This window comes from Ahaetulla prasina, chromosome 3, assembly GCF_028640845.1.
Source record: "Ahaetulla prasina isolate Xishuangbanna chromosome 3, ASM2864084v1, whole genome shotgun sequence".
Lineage (NCBI taxonomy): Eukaryota > Metazoa > Chordata > Lepidosauria > Squamata > Colubridae > Ahaetulla > Ahaetulla prasina.
In genome coordinates, this window is record NC_080541.1 from 51,965,467 (window position 1) to 51,986,622 (window position 21,156).

Below are 21,156 nucleotides of genomic sequence, written 5' to 3' on the forward strand. Positions count from 1 at the left end.
TTATCTGATGTATTTTTGATTACTCAATGCCTAGAAGATAATCTGACTTCCATAATTAACCATTCCCCAATTACACATATTCATGTATACATACAAATATACTTTTCATAGACAAAGCAGAATGGTTTTTTAACTGCAGGATTTTTTAAGGGCAGAAACATGCAAAACTAAATAATTAAATAGGAGATATATATAGACAATGCCAATGCATATGCCTACTGGCTTAAGAATCAGGGTTAAAGATAATTTTCTATTGCATTCCCAAAATATATAAGTTTTGCAAAGCACTTTAAAACCTACCATTCCACCTCCATAGGAAAAGCAACAATAATGTCTTGACTTTTTTTTTTTTAAGAAATCTAGAAATGTTTGCGTACAAGGCACACTAAAAATGGGAATCTGTAAGTAAGTTTGCTAAGTGCTTCCTACATATCCCCAACTATCAGTGTAAGTAGTCAATAAAGCACTTTGAAATCCTTAGATGAACTCTGCTTTGGATGAAAGGCATCATTGCTGCATTAAATCATCTGTCTTTCTGGTATGAGAGAATGTGAAGAATGACAAGATAGACATTCACGTGTCAATGTTCTGTTCTAAATTAAGTGTGTTGCTATCCTTCTCTCATCTCTAAAGCTGATGGTATCCAAGGATGGTAGGCTGTCAGTTGAATCTGAGCAAAACCAGAGGCATGACTAGATAGACAGAATATTAAGGAAAAATACAACAAGCTGCCTAGGGTGCCTCAGTTTACTACAATATAAAATATTCAGGTTTGTTAAATAAACAGAGAATAGTAATGACACGAGAGCCAGGTAGGTGTAGTGGTTGAGGCATCAGGCTAGATAGTGGGAATCTGTGGGTTCCAGCTCTGCCTTAGGCCATAAAGCCAACTGGGTAATCTTAGGCCAGTCACTCTCTTTCAGTCCTAGGAAGCAGGCAATGTCAGACCACTTCCATGCCAAGAAAACTGCAAGGACTTGTTTAGGTAGTTGTCAGGAGTCAACACTAACTCAAAGCCCCCACCCACTCAAGCCATAATCTTTCCTGTCAAAAGGAAAGCTTTTCAGTTTAGTTCTTTGGCACTACTAAGAAGGTAATTTTAGTGGGACAACACAGGAACACAGGAGAGGCAGTTTGAAAGTGAGACATATATTAAACTCATGAAAGAAGATAAATAACTATATATGCCTTTGTTTTGGAGCAGGATATAGACACAGGATTACTTATCAATAAGCATCAGCACTTGAAGCAGGAGAAAATGATGTTTATCAATCTAGAGAGAGAACATGCATTTAAAGACCTGAATAGACTGCTACCTTTTATAGTTAGTTAGACATTCATATTTCATGTTATTTAACATATCTCAAAGAGATTTGCCAGTATATTTATCCTCAAATTACAATTCCTTACCAGTAGAACATTGATAATAGCATTATATACCTTTCCTCCATCGTGAAATGTAAAATAGGGTATGACAGCCCTACAAGGGTTAAAATTCACTTTCTTTGCCTGGAGAGGGAGAATTTGAAGGATGTTGAGGATTGGTTAAAAGCTATAATTAGCTCTAAGGATTGATGAGGTAGGGGTGTGTGAACAAAGAAAAAAAGTGCATTTACTGGTTTAAGCTCTGGTGAAGAGTCTTAAAACAAATCCCTAGGGTCCAAGTAAAGGAAAGGACTACAAGAAGGTTTTCTGCTGGGAAAGGGCAGTGATGAAGGAGTTAAATTAGGAACATGAAATAATATATGGAAACTAATCAAGGAGAGGACCAATCTAGAACTAAGGAGAAATTTCCTGACAGAGGAACAGCTTGCCTCCAGAAGTTGTGGGTGCTCCATCACTAGAGGTTTTAAGAAGAGATTGGACAACTATTTGTCTGAAATGGTATAGGGCTCCTGCTTGAGCAGGGGGTTAGACTAGAAGACCTCCAAGGTCCCTTCCAACTCTATTATTCTGTTACATATAGAAGTAGCAACCATAAACCAATGAATAAATATGCACAGGAGCTTTCAATGATTATTAAAACACTTCATACACCAGCAAAGACTTGCCTTGGGTCTTTTTGTTTGACATCTATCTGGGAAAAGGCTGAGGAGTGCTAGGAATAAAAAAAAAGATTGGGGTGTGAACTAGACAGACACAAGGTAGCCCAATTTTAGTATGTCATCAATTACTACTGGTACTTCCCAAATCAGTTTCATAAATATAGATGACAAGCCAGTAATTCCTCATTCCATAGGTATTTATCTGAATTCTCTTTTCCAAGGAAGATACTTTACATTCATAGCATTATCACAATTTAATCTGGAAGTTACATGATTCAGAAAAAAAAAATTCTCAGCCTAATTCGTACTGTAAACTACACTTTGAAGAATAAAATTCCTGATTACACATTCTACTAAGCCATAAATCTTAGTGATGTATAAAAATTACAGTGGCTAAGCATGCCTGGCTAAGTCAAAACCAAACAAATCACAATGTAAATGAGTGTTTAACATAATTTAATCTTAGTGTCTATATTGACTATATCACATGGGAAATATTCCACGGAAAGTATTTCACGTAGAATAACACATAGCAAGGTTAATGCTCTCCAACCAGCTCCTTAAATGACTGTAGATATGAATGGTGCCTAAACAGACAGGATGTGCTTCCACCATATTTGCCTATTGTACAAATTTGAAAAATTGTATCAAGTTCAGTAGTCCATGCAACTATATATAGTCTGTATTGAATGACCATGATTTACCAAGAAAGAACTTTTAAGTGATCATCCTAAGCCCCAGTAACTATGTTTTATTATTTGTTATGACACCATATTCCAATCTACTTATTGTATCTCGTGTTCATTTGTTCATACTTAGAGGCTTCAGTGGAATCTGGCAATTGTTGATTCTGGTCATACAGAAAGAAGGGATGTTAATAAATTTAGAACTCAATGTTTATCCTAGTGAGGAAACAGTACAAAAGCAACAGAACATGGGGAGGAAAGAGAAAGACAAAGGAGGAAAAATTCTACACCACAAAAGCCCTTGATAAAATCAAAGTCTGTGATGCTGAATTCAATTTTAATGAAAAATCAACTAAGTTTTAAGTAACAAAGCTACTGTAATATATTTTTTTCTAATGTAACCGAATGGCAACTGATAAGATGGAAAAAAAAATCCTTCAAGGAAGGTAACAATGCCCTTCAGTTCTCTTGAATGCAGCTGCCAGCACAGGACCTGTATAACAGCCAAACAATGCCTGTGGCAATATCTATTAAATGACTGTCTTATGCTTCAAAGCATGTCTGATTTATGTTTCAAAATCCCAAATATTAATTAGTACTGTATAGTTGCTGAATCAGCCTATGCCAAGCTTATTCTTTCTCCCGTTGAAAGCTTTTGCAGTACCTACAAGTCTTGTTTCTCTGATGTGAGCATTTAACAGCTCCCCTGATCTAAGTTGGTTGCTGTGTGATAAGCATGATAGGAAGTGCAATATGGCAACTTCAGAGGTTCAGTTTGTAAAAGGTTGATTAATATCTCTCCATCTGAGTATTTTATGGATTAAAAGAGGCACCAGACAGGCCCTACCAACTGCTTTGTACCACAAGTCTTCTCAGTGATGTGAGGGGAGCAGAACCCCCAGTACATCAACAAAGAGTTTTTCTTTCTCTTAAAACATTTTCAATTTGTCCCATCCCCACTGCAACCTAACTTGTGGGAACAGTAACCTACAGAATGCTGCTGCCATCCTGGTGCCAGCTGCCTTTGAGTTGTTACTTGCTTCTACTTGTAAAATGACCCACCAGCACATGCTACTTAGCATTATTAAACAATGGCAGCATTCTCCAGAATCTGCAGAGCATTTTGGAGGAAGATTACTAAAACATAAAAGAAAAGAAGAAAGTTCAGCAAATACCCACTAACTAGTTTTAACTCACAAAGGTGTCCCCCACCTCCTCCCTGGTAGGGAGAGTTGCTCCAAAGTCCTCTATTGCATGTTGTATCAGTCAGATTAACACCTGACATTTACTATAGTAAGATCCTATAATCTAACCTAACCCTAACCTTGAATGCTAAGCAAAGAGAAGATAGCAACTAATACTCCAATGATATAATTGACTGAAGAAAACACTACTTTCCAAGAGCAATAAAAGACTGAGATACATCTTTTTCTACCCATTAACTGCTTATAGCAATAGCACTTAGACTTATAAACCACTTCACAGTGCTCTCTAAGCCCTCTCTAAGCAGTTTACAGAGTCAGCATATTGCCCCCAACAATCTAGGTCCTCATTTTACCAACCTCAGAAGGATGGAAGGATGGGTCAACTTTGAGCCTGGTGAGATTTGATCTGCCAAACTGCTGGCAGCCGGTGATCAGCAGAAGCAGCCTGCAGTACTGCACTCTAAATCACTGCGCCACTATGGCTGTTATCTATTGAAGGACAAAAAAGCCCCACCTTTTTAGGCCAAAAGCAACAGTTGGCCTCTGCATGGCAAATCAGGGATCATCAAAAAAAGAAATTTAATATATTATTATTATATAGGCTAGAATATAAAACAGAACTGAGATGTTATTTTAATTTGCTTTAATAAATCAGGGAGAGCTGGCAGCCCAGATTCAAGACCAGAGTTCCACGCGACGGGGTGATCTCCTGTTACTTCCCCCCAGCTCCTTCCCACCTAGCAGTTCTAAAGCATGCAAATAGATTAATAGGTACCACATAGGTTCTGTGTGCCTTTGGCATATAGCCATGCTGGCCATGGAAATTGTCTTCGGGCAACACTGGTTCGCTCAGCCAAGAAATGAAGATGAGCACCAAGACTAGAGCCAGATACAACAGGGGAACTTTTACCACCTTTAATATTACTTTCCATGTGATTTATAATTCTTTGAGGAGACTGCTGAAGGGTACCTCAAACAAAATATATGTATTCCTGAGTATTGTATAGGCTGCTGTTTCATTTCTAAACGCAATTCAAGGTGCTAATATCCTTAAAACCCTATATTAGTTGGGAGCTAAATAGCCTCCAACTCCCTATTTCAGAATTTTGAGACAATCGTATGAATTATTTGGGAGGAATAGCAGCATAAAAATAATTAATAATTAATAGTGTCTCTGCCTCCAGCTACAGTTTTTTTTCCAGAGAGTCACATAGTCACTTAGATATTCTAATCTTCTATAAGTTTCTTATGATTTCATGTAGTTTTATCATCATGGTAAAAGATGTATCTGGGGATTAAACAACAAACAAGAGAGAAAGAGTTTTCAGAAGTTCCAATTTGGAAATACAACAAACAACAACTGAAATTGTAGATGGTAAAACTAATAACTGCACAACTGCAAAAAATCAACTCTACTCTAAAAGAGCAATTTTAGTTTAATAGCTCTTATAATCAAAGGTGGATTATACTCTTTCATGCATTATAAACAAGCTTAACGTGACAGTCATCTACATTGGTCAAAGAATTGATTGAAAGACTTCAATAATGTCACAGAACATTATTATATTCAGGAATGTACAAACTATTTTTTTTCTTACACAGAATTTTAGATCTGGAGTTTAAATCATTAAATGCGAGAGAGTTTCTGAAGACACCTCATAACATACTCAAGTATGCTTTTACAGCCATGTATTTACAAAATGTTTGCACACTGAGTCATACTGGGTGTCATAACTTTGCCACCTTTAGTAAAAGAAAATGTAAACTATGGTAAAATGGGACAGGACTGTGCCCGTCTGATTTATTTCTATCCATTCCTCTTTGGTAAATAATTTTATCAGTTTTTCCTTTCTAGGGAATTTCCCCCCTGCTGTGTAGTTTCCCATTAACCTATAAACAGATCATACAGAAAAAGACAGGATTAATGACCTGTGAAATAGGTACAGTACAGTGGGTACTGGCTAATCTTTGCTAATTTAGCCCAAAGGTTTGCGTTATAAAGCCCACTTAAATCCTGGCCGACTTTTGAACGTAATGAACCAAAGTGGATTCACAATATATTTTCTGGAGCCATATATAAAATGGTTACAGATGCAAACAATTTGCCAAAGAACAAATCCTGAAATTACTGCTAAAGATTTTTTCATGTTATTCTAGTGGAAGAATGATTACTGATTTCAATAAGTAATAAAGTTACTTGACCTCATACTATAAAAAAGTTAAACATCTAAGCATCATAGCAAGCCCACAGGCAGCAGTTAATATATTAAAAGCAATAGCAAGTTTGTTTCCACAATATATTGGATTCACAACCTAGTGATTTTTAAATCTTCTACTTTCAAATAGATTAGCTTCAGTTTCTCTGAGGAGAGATCCTTCCATATTACAATGTGTTCCAACCCATGTCCCATCATTTGCACTCAAGACAGAAAATGTTGATCAGATTGGTTGGATTTTGCTGCCTCCATTATCTACTCAGGAGAACTTCAGTTTAATGGCTGAATTATCTTCATGGAAACGAAGGAATCCTTGATAAGTTACAATACTCATGGGTTCCTTAGAATACATTTTGAAACCAACAGTAATTGGTTTTGGCCTGTTTTAATAGCAAAGGAAAAGTGACATTAATTCGTAAGTGTATTCGTCAGCATATTATGAGTTGCTTTCCATTTCATATCAAATGTTCAGCAGAATTAGGCACAAATTAACTAGCTGCTGAGCAGTTTACTTATAATTTTACATTTAACATTTATCTTTACCTTGTATTTATAGTTCATTTATATTTTGTTTTGTTGACACATATTATAAGAATCAGTGAAAAAGTATGAGATGGATGTTGCCTCAAATACACATTTAAAAGGAATATGGAAACATTTATTGTAGTCTTATGACATGGAATATTTATTTTCTAGGTCATAAAAGCTGCACAAAAATGTCACATTTGAGATGTTGCTCAAGGCAAGATTTACTGTAGCCAGAAACAGCTATTTCCTTGTTTGATTATATTTTTGAATTTTCCTTTGGCCTTGGAATCAAATCTCACTGGACCACAGTTTTGACACATCTGGTAGGTAGCAAGTTGTATACTATGGTCTATGGCAGGGCTATCAAACTCACAGCCTGCGGGCCGGATGCCTCACACGCTGGCCACGCCCATGCCCGGTTTAGCGAAGAGGAAAAAAGTCACACCACATGATGATGCTGCGAGTTTGACACGCCTGGTCTTGGGTATGGCATAACACCCCACCAACATACCCTAATGCTGTGATGGTGAACCTATGACACGTGTGCCAGAGGTGACATATAGAGCCCTCTCTATGGCACGCGTACCATCACCCCAGGTCAGATCTCCATGACGTTTCTTTCGTGAGCTTCTGTTTTCCTGCAAACAACAAAACAGAAGCTCAAGAAAGAAAAAAATCTTACCTCTTGCCGTGATGCCGGTATTGGGATGCCCCACCTCCCACCGGCCAGCTGGTCTTTGGGTCTCTGCTGTGGATGCACGCATGTCCATGTATGCATACGTGCATGTCCGCATATGCATGCATACATTCGCTCATGTCCATGCATGCGTACATTTGTGAATGACCACACATGCACACTTGTATGTCCACACACCTTTCAGTTTGGACATGCACACGCACAGTTTGGGCACTCGGTTTCTAAAAGGTTCATCATCAACTGCCCTAATGCATACAAACTTTATTTGCTCTATTCACTTGAGTAGTTGAAAGATTTTCAGCTGGGTCTTCAGCACATCCCTCTCCTTATATGTAAGAAAACACGTAAAGAAGGATTCCTTTCCCATATCCAGCTTCCAGCACAAATTATCCTTCTAGTAATCTCCATTTTTTTCTCTGAATCCATATTAGCCATAAAAACAAAAAGCACATACCAAAATAATCCTGAGACACTTTATTCTCCTCCAGCTGTTTATAACTTCAAATGTGGGAAGCATATATTATATACATACATACGTGTGTGTGTGTGTGTGTGTATAAAAATTGCAATGACTAAATAAAAGTGTCAATTTAAAAAACTATAATATGGAAATACACATGGAAACAAGTATGTCAGAGGTCTTTTCCTACTTAGAATTTTTTTTAAAAAAATCAATGTTTTCATAAAATCTATTTTCCACAAGCCAATGCAAACTTCTATTGTTAAGTATATTATCTGATGTTTTTACAAACTCTACTTTGTCAAATACATATTTTTGATCCAACATAAAATACATAATGCAAGATAAAAGATACAAAAGATGAAGATTGCTAAATAGGAGAATTAGGGGAAAAACATAATTTTTCAGAGTACTGAAATATAATTGCAATTAGCTGAGTGATACTGAAAAAGAGCCAAGACAGAATAAGAAGCACCAGGCTGATATTACAATGATCCGCTATTGAGCCATGTTTTAAAAACTGAGGGAGAAGGGTAGTACAATATGAAAAAAACCAAGAATTTTTCAGCGCAACATGTGAAACAGAACTTGCATTTCTCTAGGAAAATTAAATGAGGTTGTAATGAAATGCCACTTTTAAACTACACTGTTAGTATCAGGAAAGAAAAAGGGATCTTTAAACAAGAGTTCTATCATGTCAGCCTGCCAAAGCACCCCTTTTGAGCCTCATAAAATGCAACCATGGAACATTATCTCTAAGTATGACTCTATGAAATGCTTAGAGCAGAGGAAGCCAAGCATGGCAAAGCACGGAATTTAAATAAAGCACTTGCTACTTACCCTGTAGTTTGCACCATGATCAGCTCACCCTCCCTAATAATTCCAATGCATTGTCTGAAAAAAATAGGAACTAAATCCTGGGGGGAAAGCAAGCGGGAAGTTCCAGAAATCCACAGATCTACAAGACTCTCAAGTTTAAACCCCTGCCCAAGATGCTGGGTAGTCTGTGTGTCTATCTTTAACTTGTAACTGATTTGGTTTCACATTCCATTGAAGTCCTGCTGGCAAATGTAATTGCACAGCTTACCAATCACAAACAGTCAGATCCACTCCCTTTCGCCTCGTCTCTCCCTCCCATCCCCCTGCTACTCCACCCTCCCGATTCCTCTCTTTTGGAGAGCCCATGCAGCTCCCTTGACTCCGTGCTTGAACCTATCTTTGCAAGATGAAAGGAAAGAGTTTACTAATCTTTGCTATCAACGCATAAATAGATATCATTGTGGTTTTGCAGCCAACAGTGAACTATCTTCCAAATGTGGCTGTCCAGGAAAGGCATGTTCTGCTAATAACATTCCTGAGAGCCTGCAGCAACAGAATACAGGAACTATCTTGCCTTTCACTGTGTGCCTAATTCTATAGGTTTACATCAGAGAGCATACATCCCTTCTTAACTCCTGAATGAAAAGTTTAACATCCACTGGATTCAGGATTAATAAGCCCTAAAATAATATTTACACATGGAACCCCAGCTGCTCAGGAAGAAGGGGTTAATATAATATAACAATAATAACAGAGTTGGAAGGGACCTTGGAGGTCTTCTAGTCCAACCCCCTGCCCAGGCAGGAAACCCTACACCATTTCAGACAAATGGCTATCCAACATTTTCTTAAAAATTTCCAATGTTGGAGCATTCACAACTTCTGCAGGCAAGTTGCTCCACTGATTAATTGTTCTAACTGTCAAGAAATTTCTCCTTAGTTCTAAGTTGCTTCTCTCCTTGATTAGTTTCCACCCATTGCTTCTTGTTCTACCCTCACTACTATTTGGAGAATAGTTTGACTTCCTCTTCTTTGTGGCAACTCCTGAGATATTGGAACACTGCTATCATGTCTCCCCTAGTCCTTCTTTTCATTAAACTAGACATACCGAGTTCCTGCAACCGTTCTTCATGTTTTAGCCTCCAGTCCCCTAATCACCTTTGTTGCTCTTCTCTGCACTCTTTCTACAGAGTCAACATCTTTTTTACATCGTGGCAACCAAAACTGAATGCAATATTCCAAGTGTGGCCTTACCAAAGCATTATATAGTGGTATTGACACTTTAATATGTAAATAAATCCACTGGAGGTGAATAAAGCAACATTGAAGAAAAGGGATGTAGGAATGCAGCCTGGCATAAGATATAGATCTGTGGCTGTTCCTGATGGAGGTGTCTTGAGATTATCCAACTTTGTGGGGTTGTTATTGGGCTCTATTTTTAATTGCAGATACAAAGTACAGTACATTTTTTGTTCTTGGCTGGGTTTTTGAAGTTTCATTCGGTATTAGTATTGAAATTGTCTGATTGTGTCTTCCCTACGTAAGGCTCAACTTTTGATGACTCTATGGACAACTCCCTTTATTTTTCTTCCACTTCTTCTTTTCCAGACAGCAGTATGGAAACGGGACTGCCATTGTTTTCTTTTGAGATGTTGCCAGGGATTTCCTATAGTTTTACATCTAATATTAGAAAAGTTTGATTCAGCTTAGCTTTTTGAGGTCAAAGCTGGCTAGGTATGTTCATATTAAATTAATGAATTGTCATCTGCTATTTTGTAATGGAAGGTCAATGCAACACAACCCTCAGAAGCAGCAATCCCTCAGAGTAGGAATGTGCATGTGAGAGAATGTGTGCAAAGAAAGGAAAATAGCTATCCTAAGATTGCATCTGCAATTTTTAAAATAATTATTTAGTTAAAAATAGGAGAATATTAGGATAATTGAACCTAAACCCTGAATGAATTATATTCCAGCTCATTTATTTTATATTACAATATATTCCTACAAAAGCAATCCTGTGAGATAGGTTAAACCAAGATGGAAGGATTTACGCCAAATCACCTGTTGAGCTTCCTGCCCTGAGACTGGGGTTGACTGGAGCTGAATTTCTATCATTCAGTATCTTAATTACAAACTATTTAAATTGGCCATTTATTATAATATGTACGTTTTATTTCTAAAAGCCATTTAGGTCATTTACAAAAGGTCATAATTCACTTTTGGGGATCCAAATCAGCTGCAAAAGCTTAAACGTTACAGTTATTTACTCTTATGTGTACATATTTTGTTGGCACAGAGACATGAGAAAAGGATTGCCAGCTGACTTCCAGGAAAAAGATAGATGAAATGGGATACTCCTGCCAGATCTAGTATTAATGGTTCCTTGCTGACTTGGCTTGTATTAAAGCAATGATTGACTGAAATCCTGTACACATTTTCCTAGGAGTAATTCCTACTGAATTCAATAAGGCTAGCTTCTGAATAGCTTATGAAGCATGAGTGGAGAACATTGGATTTCCAAATATTGCTGAATTAAAATTTCCAACATCCTTTCTATTGGCTAAGGAGCTACTAGCATTGATCTAATTTTTCCTAAGCAACTGGAAACCTGTTTTGGACAGAATAACAGAGTTGGAAAAGAACTTGGAGGTCTTCCAGTCTAACTCCCTGCTCAGATAGAAAATACCTATACCATTTCAGACAAAAGGTTTCCAATCTTTTCTTAAAAGCTTCCAGTGTTCCAGAACTTCTGGAGGCTGATCATTCCACTGATTAATTGTTCTAACTGTCAGGAAATTTCTTCTTAGTTCTACGATGCTTCTCTTTGATTAATTTTTGGCCACTGCTTCTTGTAATGCCTTTAGGTGCTTTGGAGAATAATTGACCCCCTCTTCTTGTGGCAGCCTTTACTTATAGGAACACTGCTATCATGTCACCCCTAGTTATTTTAATTCCTGCAACTTTTCTTCATATGTTTTAGTCTCCAGACCCCTAATCATATTTGTTGCTCTTCTTTGCAATCTTTCTCGAATCTCAACTTTTTTACATCATGACAACCAAAACTGAATGCACTATGGTCTTACCAAAGCATTATAAAATTTTATTAATACTTCACATGATCTTGATTTTATCCTTCTATTAATACAGCCTACATCAGCCCTTCTCCAATCATCTGGTAGTTCCAGGATTTTGAAAGATATGATTCAGTAGTTTTGAAATCACATCTGACAGTTCCTTCAGAACCTTGGGGTGTAATCCATCTGGTCCTGGTGATTTGATTTTAACCCAGTTAAAGTAGTTGTCTCTTCCTTTTCATATTGCTGGAGACTTACACAGAATCCAACTATGATTCAAGGAGAATTTTTCATTTTTTTATAACCCTGCTTCATATTTCTCATTCAGCTATAGTTGAGACTACTCACTTGAAATCTTTTTAGGGCAGTTGATACAGTCACAAGTCACTAGTTGTCAATTGGTAACTCTAGTAAGTCCAACTCTGCAGATATATATTGCATTAGAACTAGAACATGTTAGAATCATAATAGTTATGAGGCTGGTATAACTCTGTAATTGGTATAATAAATATACATCCATCAAGTTTTAATTCATTAAGATCAAATGCATACTTAAATATGGATTTTTATTAATGAACATTTTTAAGTAAATCAGGAAACAAGAAGGTAAATCATATGAAGACAGAAAGTAAATCATTCAAGACAGAAAGTAAATCATATGAATGAAGGCAAATACACGTGTCCTAGGATTATGTTGCAGGATCTAATCTGGATCAGTCACCGGGACCAGAGTAGAGGTAGGTTTCAGCAGGTTCTGACCAGTTCTGGAGAACCGGTAGCAGAAATTTTGAGTAGTTCGGAGAATCGGTAGTAAAAATTCTGACTTGCCCCGCCCCCATCTATTCTCTGCCTCCCGAGTCCCAGCTGATTGGGAGGAAATGGGGATTTTGCCGTAACCTTCCCCTGGATTGGAAGATTGTGCCCGCCAAGCCACACCCACAGAACTGGTAGTAAAAAAATTTGAAACCCACCACAGGACCAGAGGTTTTGTCTTCCAAGCTTTTGGACTCCTCCTGGAGTCCATCTTGAGGGAACCTCTCTCTAGCAGACTGTGTTGCTGCTCTGTGTGTGGCATTATAACTACTACGTACAGAACAGCACACACTCTGCTAGAGCGAAGTTCTCTGAAGATAGGTTCCAGCACGAGTTCGAAAGCTCGGAAGAAAAAACCTCTGGTCTCAGTGACTGATCCAGATTGGATCCTGCTAAATCATATGAGTTATTAAGCTCTTGGAGATGAAACTTGGAAAAATATAAATTCACCGTCAAAGGAATTTCAACAGAAGGGTAATACGGCAGCACATTTTATTTTTATTGAGTTCAAATCTTGCAACATTTGCAATTTAGTTGCTAAACTTAAAAACTGTTTTATTATTAATATTTGCAATTGAACTAAACTCAACATGTTGAATATATGACAGAGGGTTAACTACCTTCATGCTAGATTCTCCAACCTACACACAATACTTACTACTAACAAGAAAAATATTCAATATATTGCTACTCAATTCGTAATGGAGAGGGCCCTATGCTTCTTAAGTACCTAATAAATGCCACCAATTTGTTGCTAATTCTATTTTTTCACAGAGAATGGTATTTGCGAAGCAGAGCTCTTCTGGCAAGAGCTGTTTTTTTCCACGCTAAGCCTGAGGAGAAACTATTTTAACAATGTAAAGCTTTATATACAGTATTGGCAGAGAAGGAAATGATTCTTTTCTGAGCTAGTAACTTCTTTCCATGTCACTTCTCATTTCTGTAGAGTGTATAAAACTTGCTCTCCTCCGTAAGTGACTATGTGGGAGAAAGTTTATTAACAACAGCAAGACACAACTCCACTGGTAGTTCATCTGGAGTCTCATACATACAAAGCATGTAATTTAGAGACTGCCAGAGTTTATTTGTGCTCCATTCCCTGGAAGAACTTATAAAGATAAATTAAAGGCCTTGATTAGAAAGTCAGTCCTTTCTTTTTTCTATATTTCTGTTTCTATTTTTTTCCTTCACAAATCAAATGGGGATCTTTCTTTATACTGCTATTACTACTGTCAACAATTATTTCTGGGTACCATCCACAGTTGCTTACATTAATTCCTGCACAAATAACCAAATTTAAAAATGATATTGCCTTTGAATTATAATTTAAAAGCAAAAAAATGGCACTTTTCAAGAATAAATGCTATGTGCTTTATAAGGAATATATTGGGGCATTTATTTCTCAGTGTATTGCTTGCTTTTCTAGTTTTTCCTAATTGCAACTCATTATAGGCTGTTATTTAATTAAAACCAGGAACTCTTAAATACAAGAGGAAACAAAGCAACACAGAAGAAGCTTATCTGAGCACCATTGTTGAAACTGCTAGATGAAAGACTGCTTGGAAATCACTTTGAAGCTACGAGGGCCTACTTGAAAGCTAGGAACTCCTCATCCCACCAAAACAAACAAACAAAAGAATTATAATGTTTCTTTCCAGTAAGAACAAAACAGTAATAGAAAATCCCTCTTTCTGTCCTGATACAAATTAAATCCTTTGTCACTCAATGAAAATTCACGTAATGATGACCTATCATCATAGAATAAGAAAATAAATGCTAAAGCTTCTGCAGGAAGCAACATCTAACTAATCTTGATCTGCTTGAAAGATAAGCAGAGTCTGACTAGGTCAGCACTATGATGGAAGAGCATCAGAAAATCTCAGGACTGCAGACTAGATTGGGAAATTGAAAATATAGGAGATGACCCTATATCACCAAGAGCCAAGCTCAATTTAGTGGGGGAAAAGAAAATGTTAAAATATCACTTTTAAGTCATCCAAAAGAGTCGCCTTGATGTGAGAGGGTTGGCAAATAAATCAAATGAATGAATGAATGAATGAATGAATGAATGAATGAATGAATAAATAAATAAATAAATAAGTGTCCCCAAAACTAGCGAACAGCATTAGCTTTTATATATCAGTGGCACACATAGAGAAGTATTTTAGTCCAAAATGCTTATAGTCAACCATTGCTTCTATTTTTTAAGAGACATGTATTGAAATCTACTTACTAATGACATTTATCCTCTTTGCTATATTTTGTAATAGGAAATATAAGCACTGTGGACTGATCCTAAGAGTTCATCTCTTCCTAGCACTATCAAGTCCAGAAGAGCCTCAACATCTAGTTCTTTCAGACAGTCTGCTCAATCATTTCCCTATCTGATGACTAACTGTAACCTGATAAAAGAGAAAATCACAAGAGAAGAAGAATAAGGGATAATTTTGATTACTTCAAAATCCTAAAGTGCCCCTAAGATTGTGACTCCTTTTTGCAAACATAAAATCTTCTTCGAGAAAATAGAGCCAGCATGGCTCCCAGCCCCCTCAAATATAGAGACAAGTTATAGCGGTGTCCACAGCGGTAGTCAAAAAAGTCAAGATGACAGCCACATCCATTGCCCTGCCCCTTGTGCAACAGGTTATTCTGTCACACAGAAAATCCTTCAAGTTTATCTTACAGAAGTATTGTACATACCTCTGTAAGATATACAGGCCTATATCCACAAAATGTGCATGTAAACTCAGCAAACTCAATAGGACACAATTCTATTAGTGTGCTCTCTTGTCATTTAAAATGTTTTTTTCCTGCACAAATTACTTACTATGCCTAATCATAAAGCTGATCCTATTCCGCTTTGAACTCCAATAAGATAATACTAAGGAAGTATCATTTTAATTATATCATAATCAGTGGTGGGCTGCTGCCAGTTTGGACTGGTTCAGGCAAACCGGTAGTTGCAACCTATGAGTGGGCACGGGCCTGCCCACCTGCCCGAGCACAATCCTGTCCTATATTGCTGTGTTTTTGATGCTGCACGCATGTGTGGATGGTGTGCATGAGTGAATTGCCATGTTTTGTGACGCTGCATGCATATGTGGATGGCGCATGTGCGAGCAAAGTAAGTGAGCATGTCCATGCATTCAGATTTCCGGTGCTGGGTGAACCAGTTGTTACAGTGTGTGACGCCCATCTCTGATCCTAACTCATGTGAATACTCAAAAAAATGTAGCAAGCACACAATCTCAGGTTATATGGCACCAAATCAAATTCCTGAACAGACCAAACATTGATATTTCCACCAAATGTTCATTTACCATCTGTGCTTTTTCAATTAATTCAAGCAAATATTTGTATAACTCATTTGCATTCAGGGATTTTTCTTAAAGAAACAAACTGTGCTGTGCTTCCATGGCCACAATTACAAAAGCATGTTATAATTTTTATTTGTTTGTTTATTTGTTTGTATCCCACCTTTATTATTTTTACAAATACCTCAAGGCAACAGACATATTCAACACATCTTCCTTCTCCTTTTGCCCCCACAAAAACAACCCTGTGAGGTGAGTTCAGATGAGAAAGAGTGACTGAGCCAAAATCACCCAGCTGGCTTTCATAGCTAAGGCAGAACTAAAACTCATGGTGTCTCATTTTCTAGCCCTAGCCACTAGACCAAATTGGCTCTAATAATTTCTTCACAAGATGAATAACTACAATATAAAAGTTTACTGGTATGGACTCCACATATTACACGTTTGAATAATGGTTTTATTAAAAGTCATTGAGGACTGCAAAACATGTGACTTGTCCCATATAGCTTTATTCAATGGATCAGTTCATATGTAATACAAAATCATGGTTTTTCAGTACACAAATAACTCACAGTAAGCTTCAGACTCACACACTTTGATTCTAATTACTTCTCTCCTTTATGGAATCAGATTAAAAGTTGCTGCCAAATAAACTCTAAATTGGACAAAATACATTTGTTGCAGTTCTACAGTTCTATAAACTGCAGCCTGAGGCTTCGTGGCCTTAGAAGGTTCAAAGAGCAGCTTTCAGAGCTCCTGTAAAAGTTGGGAGTCTGGTAGCATCTTTTCCATCTAACACATTTTATTAAAAACCGTAACTTGACCAAACTGATGGAAGTCCTTGGTATCGTCTTAAATAAGGTGGAATACATTGAGGAAGCCAAGAAACAGCTCTTGAATACCACATTCTACCAATTTCTCTCCTCAGATCCCCCAACAATATATCAAAGAGAACTATGCGATGTGAAGAAGATAAAGACATATCTGCAAATCAGTGGCAGAGCTATGGACACTCTGACTCCTCACTTTGACAATATCTCTGTAGTTCACCAGTGGTCACCAATTTTGGTGGTCCACGGTGTACCCGGGTGGAGGAGCTGCTCCAGGATGAGCAATGGCCAATCCCGTGACTAGAGCTCTGGAATATGGGACTGGCCAGGGAGCTCATGGTGGGGCTGTAAATCTCAGCCGTAGAGGGAAGTTTGTGCAACTTGCAACTCTGCAGTGCAGCCTTGCCAGCCGGAATGAGGTAATGGTGCAAAGGGTGGGTGGCGGTGCACATGGCCCATAGCAACAGGTGCCAGGAACCCTGGGTTGTTTCTTTCCCCTGCTGTAGCTTCCTGTTGGCTGAATTCACCAGTGGCTGTCCCTGCCCCTCACCCTCCCTTCCCCGTCACTCCTCGCCTGGCAAGGGAAGGGGGGAGGATGGAGATTCGCTCCATATTCCAGAGCGGGAGTGAAGCTTTGTCTCTTGCTGGATCTTGCTGGCCCTTGTTGGTGCTCCGTGCACCTCGGTCTCTCAGGGAGATGCTTGACTTCCTCTCAGACTCAAGACACTGGCTGACCCATGAAATGAGAGAGAGAAAGAGAATGAGAAGGGTGGAGAGAGAAAGAGAGAGAGAGAATGAGAGGGGGGGAGAGAGAATGAGAGAGAGAGAAAGAGACAGAGAGGGAATATGAGAGAGAATGGGGGGGGAAAGAATGAGAGATAAAGAGTGGGAAAGAGAGAGAGAGGGTAAAAGAGAGAGGGGAGAGAGAGAGAAAGAGACAGAGACAGAATGAAAAAAGAGAGAATGAAAGAGAGAGAATGAGAAAGAGTGAAAGAGAGGGGAGAGAAAGAGAGAGAGAGACAGAATGAAAGCGAGAGAGAGAAAGAGAGACAGGGAATCAGAGAGAATGAGTGGGAGAGAGAAAGAGAGAGGGGGAGAGCGAAAGAGAATGAGAGAGAAAGAGTGGGAGAGAGAGAAAAGAGAGGAGAGAGAGAGAGAAAGAATGAGAGAAAAAGAGTGGGAGAGAGAGAGAAAGAGAGGGAGAGAGAGGAGAGAGAGAGAAAGAATGAGAGAGAAAGAGTGGGAGAGAGAGAAAAAGAGAGAGGGGAGAGAGAAAGAGGGAGAGAGAGAAAGAAAGAGGAGAGAGAGAGAGAGAAAGAAAGAGAAGGGAGAGAGACAGAAAGAGAGAGGAGGGAGAGTGCCTGAAGGACCTCATCCCATCACTGGGAGTCCAGGCGCTTTAGCAAGCAGTGCACTGGATTCGTATTTAGGATTTAAAATTATGAACTTGGTGGTCCTTAAGGTCCAAAAGTTTGGGGACCCCTGACCTAGAACACTTTCTTAACTCTCACTCCCTTAAGTCCTTCCTGCATTTGAGATTCATTTGTGACATTTTATCATGTGGGCCTATGGAAACAATCTCTCATCAAATTTCAACAAGCCTTCAACAACTTCCAGCCCAATATTAACATCAGCCTATATGTACCCAAAGAATGTGTCCACTTCCTTGATGTCACCCTGAAACTGTACAAGGGACATATAAATACTTTAATTATATAGGAAGTCTACTGATTGCTCTTACAAACCTACATGCTTCCAGCTTCTACCCAAAACACATCACCAAATCTATCATCTATAGCTGGGCTCTAAGCTACAACTATATTTGTTCTGACCTACCCAAGAGATGCTCAATTAATGGAAATAAGCTAAATATTTAAGAGACTATACAATCAATCAATCAATTAATTAATTTCCATAGAGGTCTTATTAAAAGACAGATCACAGAAACTGAACAACAGGACACTAATGATTGTCCCCTACAGCTCATAGTTCAAGCCACTCAAGCACATTATTAATATTACACTCCATACCAGACAATGACAATTACACTCCATACCAGACAATGATTCTCGGACATTGGGTAACAGGCCCATACTGATATCTAGATAACCACCAACCAAAAACAGTTTCCTATAAGTAATGAGAGACAACAATGCTAACATGGAACCAGATCCTACAACACAGATGTCTTCTTTGCCACCACATATATACCAACAACACCATCAAACACAAATGAATACATGCATAAGATTAAAAGCAACTTCAATATAATATATGCCATCAGCTGCCAATACCTCCCTAGTTTCTACACAGAACAAATGGGACAAACTTTGCACAAAAGAATTGATATACACATATGATATCAAGACTCAAACAAGGACAAAGTTACAGCCAAGCATTTCAGTCTCCCAGGACATTCCATAGCAGACCTCAGTGTGACTGTTTGGGAAAAATAGAATATTAACAGCACTATTGAATGAAATACTATTGAACTCACGTGTTTCAAAAGGTTTCAAACAATTTCAGAAGAGCTCAACAAACTCAATGAGTTTTAATGCATTACAATAGTTAATTAATAAGCTATCTGTAAACTATTCAATGTTAACCTGCATTTGCATAACCAACCTATCTTCCCCACATTTTCTCCCACCCCAATTTAAATCTACATCAGTCTAACCCCTCTATGTCTCTGATGAAATGAGTTGCAGCTCACAAAATCTTACACCTTTCAATAAAATGTGTTTGTCAGAAAATGTGCTACCTGATTTTTTTTGATAGTAGCTTAACATGCTTCTCTTCCTACAATGTCTCCAAAAGTTATAACTTGTCAGAATTATTAAATACATGAAGAACAGTCATATTCTCCATGATTCATTCTAATTAAGCTTGCATGTAAATTACACCAAAGAATTTGAAAGAAAATACAGCCTTTATCTGGATCTTATTTCTTTCTCTTTTCCATGTTTTAGACTACAACCCTCAACTCAAAGGCCAAAAGTGTGCTTCCTGAATAGCTCAAAAGAAGCAGTTCTGAATAGTGGCTCCTAACTTTCTTACCTCAGAAAGTTTATATGAATTAAATTTTCCTTATAAGGGTAGGAAATTGTGGCCATATTGCATAGTTTTCTGTTCAATTTCTGAGTTTGTGAAGCTTAAGTCAAGATGAATTACCCTTAACTCTGCTCTCAGACTGACCAGTTTTGTGATAATTGAATGTAGCCTCAGTTGAGACTTAGGAATGAATAGTAGTCTCCGTCCTCCATACAGACTGACTCTTCATACTAATTATTTAGATTAAGTGTATATTTAATATAACAATCTGTTGCTTTTGAACCACTTTAAGGCATAGATTAATCTGGGAATAATTTAGTAAAACAAAAGCTTTTAGAGTATTTGACCATATGTTTTAAGCCTGAGGTGGATAATATGCAGTAAGAAAAAGTACAATTTCCCCTATATTTGTTTTATAATGCTCCATTAGGCCTGAAGGAACTAGCCTAAGATTTATTCAAAACCTACCCTTACAGCCATTCCTCCCTTTTCCGGCATATCAGTACTGAATGTCTATAAAGATTCTCGATCATCCAGTTCACAGTTGTCTCAAAGGTGCTTTTTTCAAAAGGCAACTAGACTATTTTTTCGTTGAGGAGGAAGAACAAAACGTTTTGTTTCTCATCCAAGAAACTTCATCAGTTGTGATGGTGGGGGGAGAGGAATGAAAGGATAGGTATGACAATTGAAACAGTTGACGGTCCTCAACTGTCAGTACCTATCCTTCCACCACCACAACCACCATTAGAACTGATGAAGTTTCTTGGGTGAGAAAGGAAACATTTTGTTCTTCCATCTTAAGGAAAAAAACCAGTCCAGTTGTCTTTTGAAAAAAGCATCTTTGGGACAATCAGTCATGAACGTATAAGCTCACCACAAGGTATGGCAATGCAATTGAAAACTGCTTCTCTTTGTTTAGAAATTATTGCTCTCTATAACAGGCAGCTTATTAAAGATAATGATCTCATCCTAAGATAAAGATGGATGTCATGATTAGCTGCTTCACTATGGTTTTTTTTAAAAAATGCCCATAAAGTTGTCCAAGCACAGTTGCTTATGACAACAGGCTCATAAGTTATATAATGTATTCAGTAAATTCTTCACATTCCCTGATATGCTGCAAACACTGGAAGGAATTAAACCCCTGATTCACAGTAATGCTGCATTAAATTAAAAATATAGCTTTAAAATATCCAAAAATAAACAAAGCAAAATAATGGCCTATAAAAAGGTTCAAAAATTATATCAGAAAATTATTGAAAATTCAAATTGCTGCATGTTTGACTTTTATCAGGCAGCCTTATATTTTGCAAGGAAGTCGACATGCCACCAATGTTTATTTATAATATTTACAATCTTGCATTTTGGGAGAGCATGTACTTGAAAATATTGCTAGGATATGTAGAGAGACTACAGAAA

At 37.7% G+C, this 21,156-nt stretch overlaps 1 protein-coding gene across 15 annotated transcripts in view; it reads right to left on the reverse strand.

Annotated features, from left to right (window-relative positions):
* DTNA (dystrobrevin alpha) overlaps positions 1-21,156 on the reverse strand; it is a 195,291-nt gene that overhangs the window by 131,746 nt on the left and 42,389 nt on the right. For 10 of the 15 annotated variants that reach the window (XM_058175914.1, XM_058175912.1, XM_058175928.1 and 7 more), the window contains one exon: positions 2,052-2,098. The exons of 2 other annotated variants lie outside the window; for them this stretch is intronic. In XM_058175914.1, the coding sequence (XP_058031897.1) occupies positions 2,052-2,098 (47 nt within the window). Of the gene's footprint in view, positions 1-2,051; positions 2,099-8,677; positions 8,878-21,156 lie in introns of those variants that run through there. 3 more of the 15 variants (XM_058175913.1, XM_058175918.1, XM_058175915.1) reach the window with 2 other exon arrangements.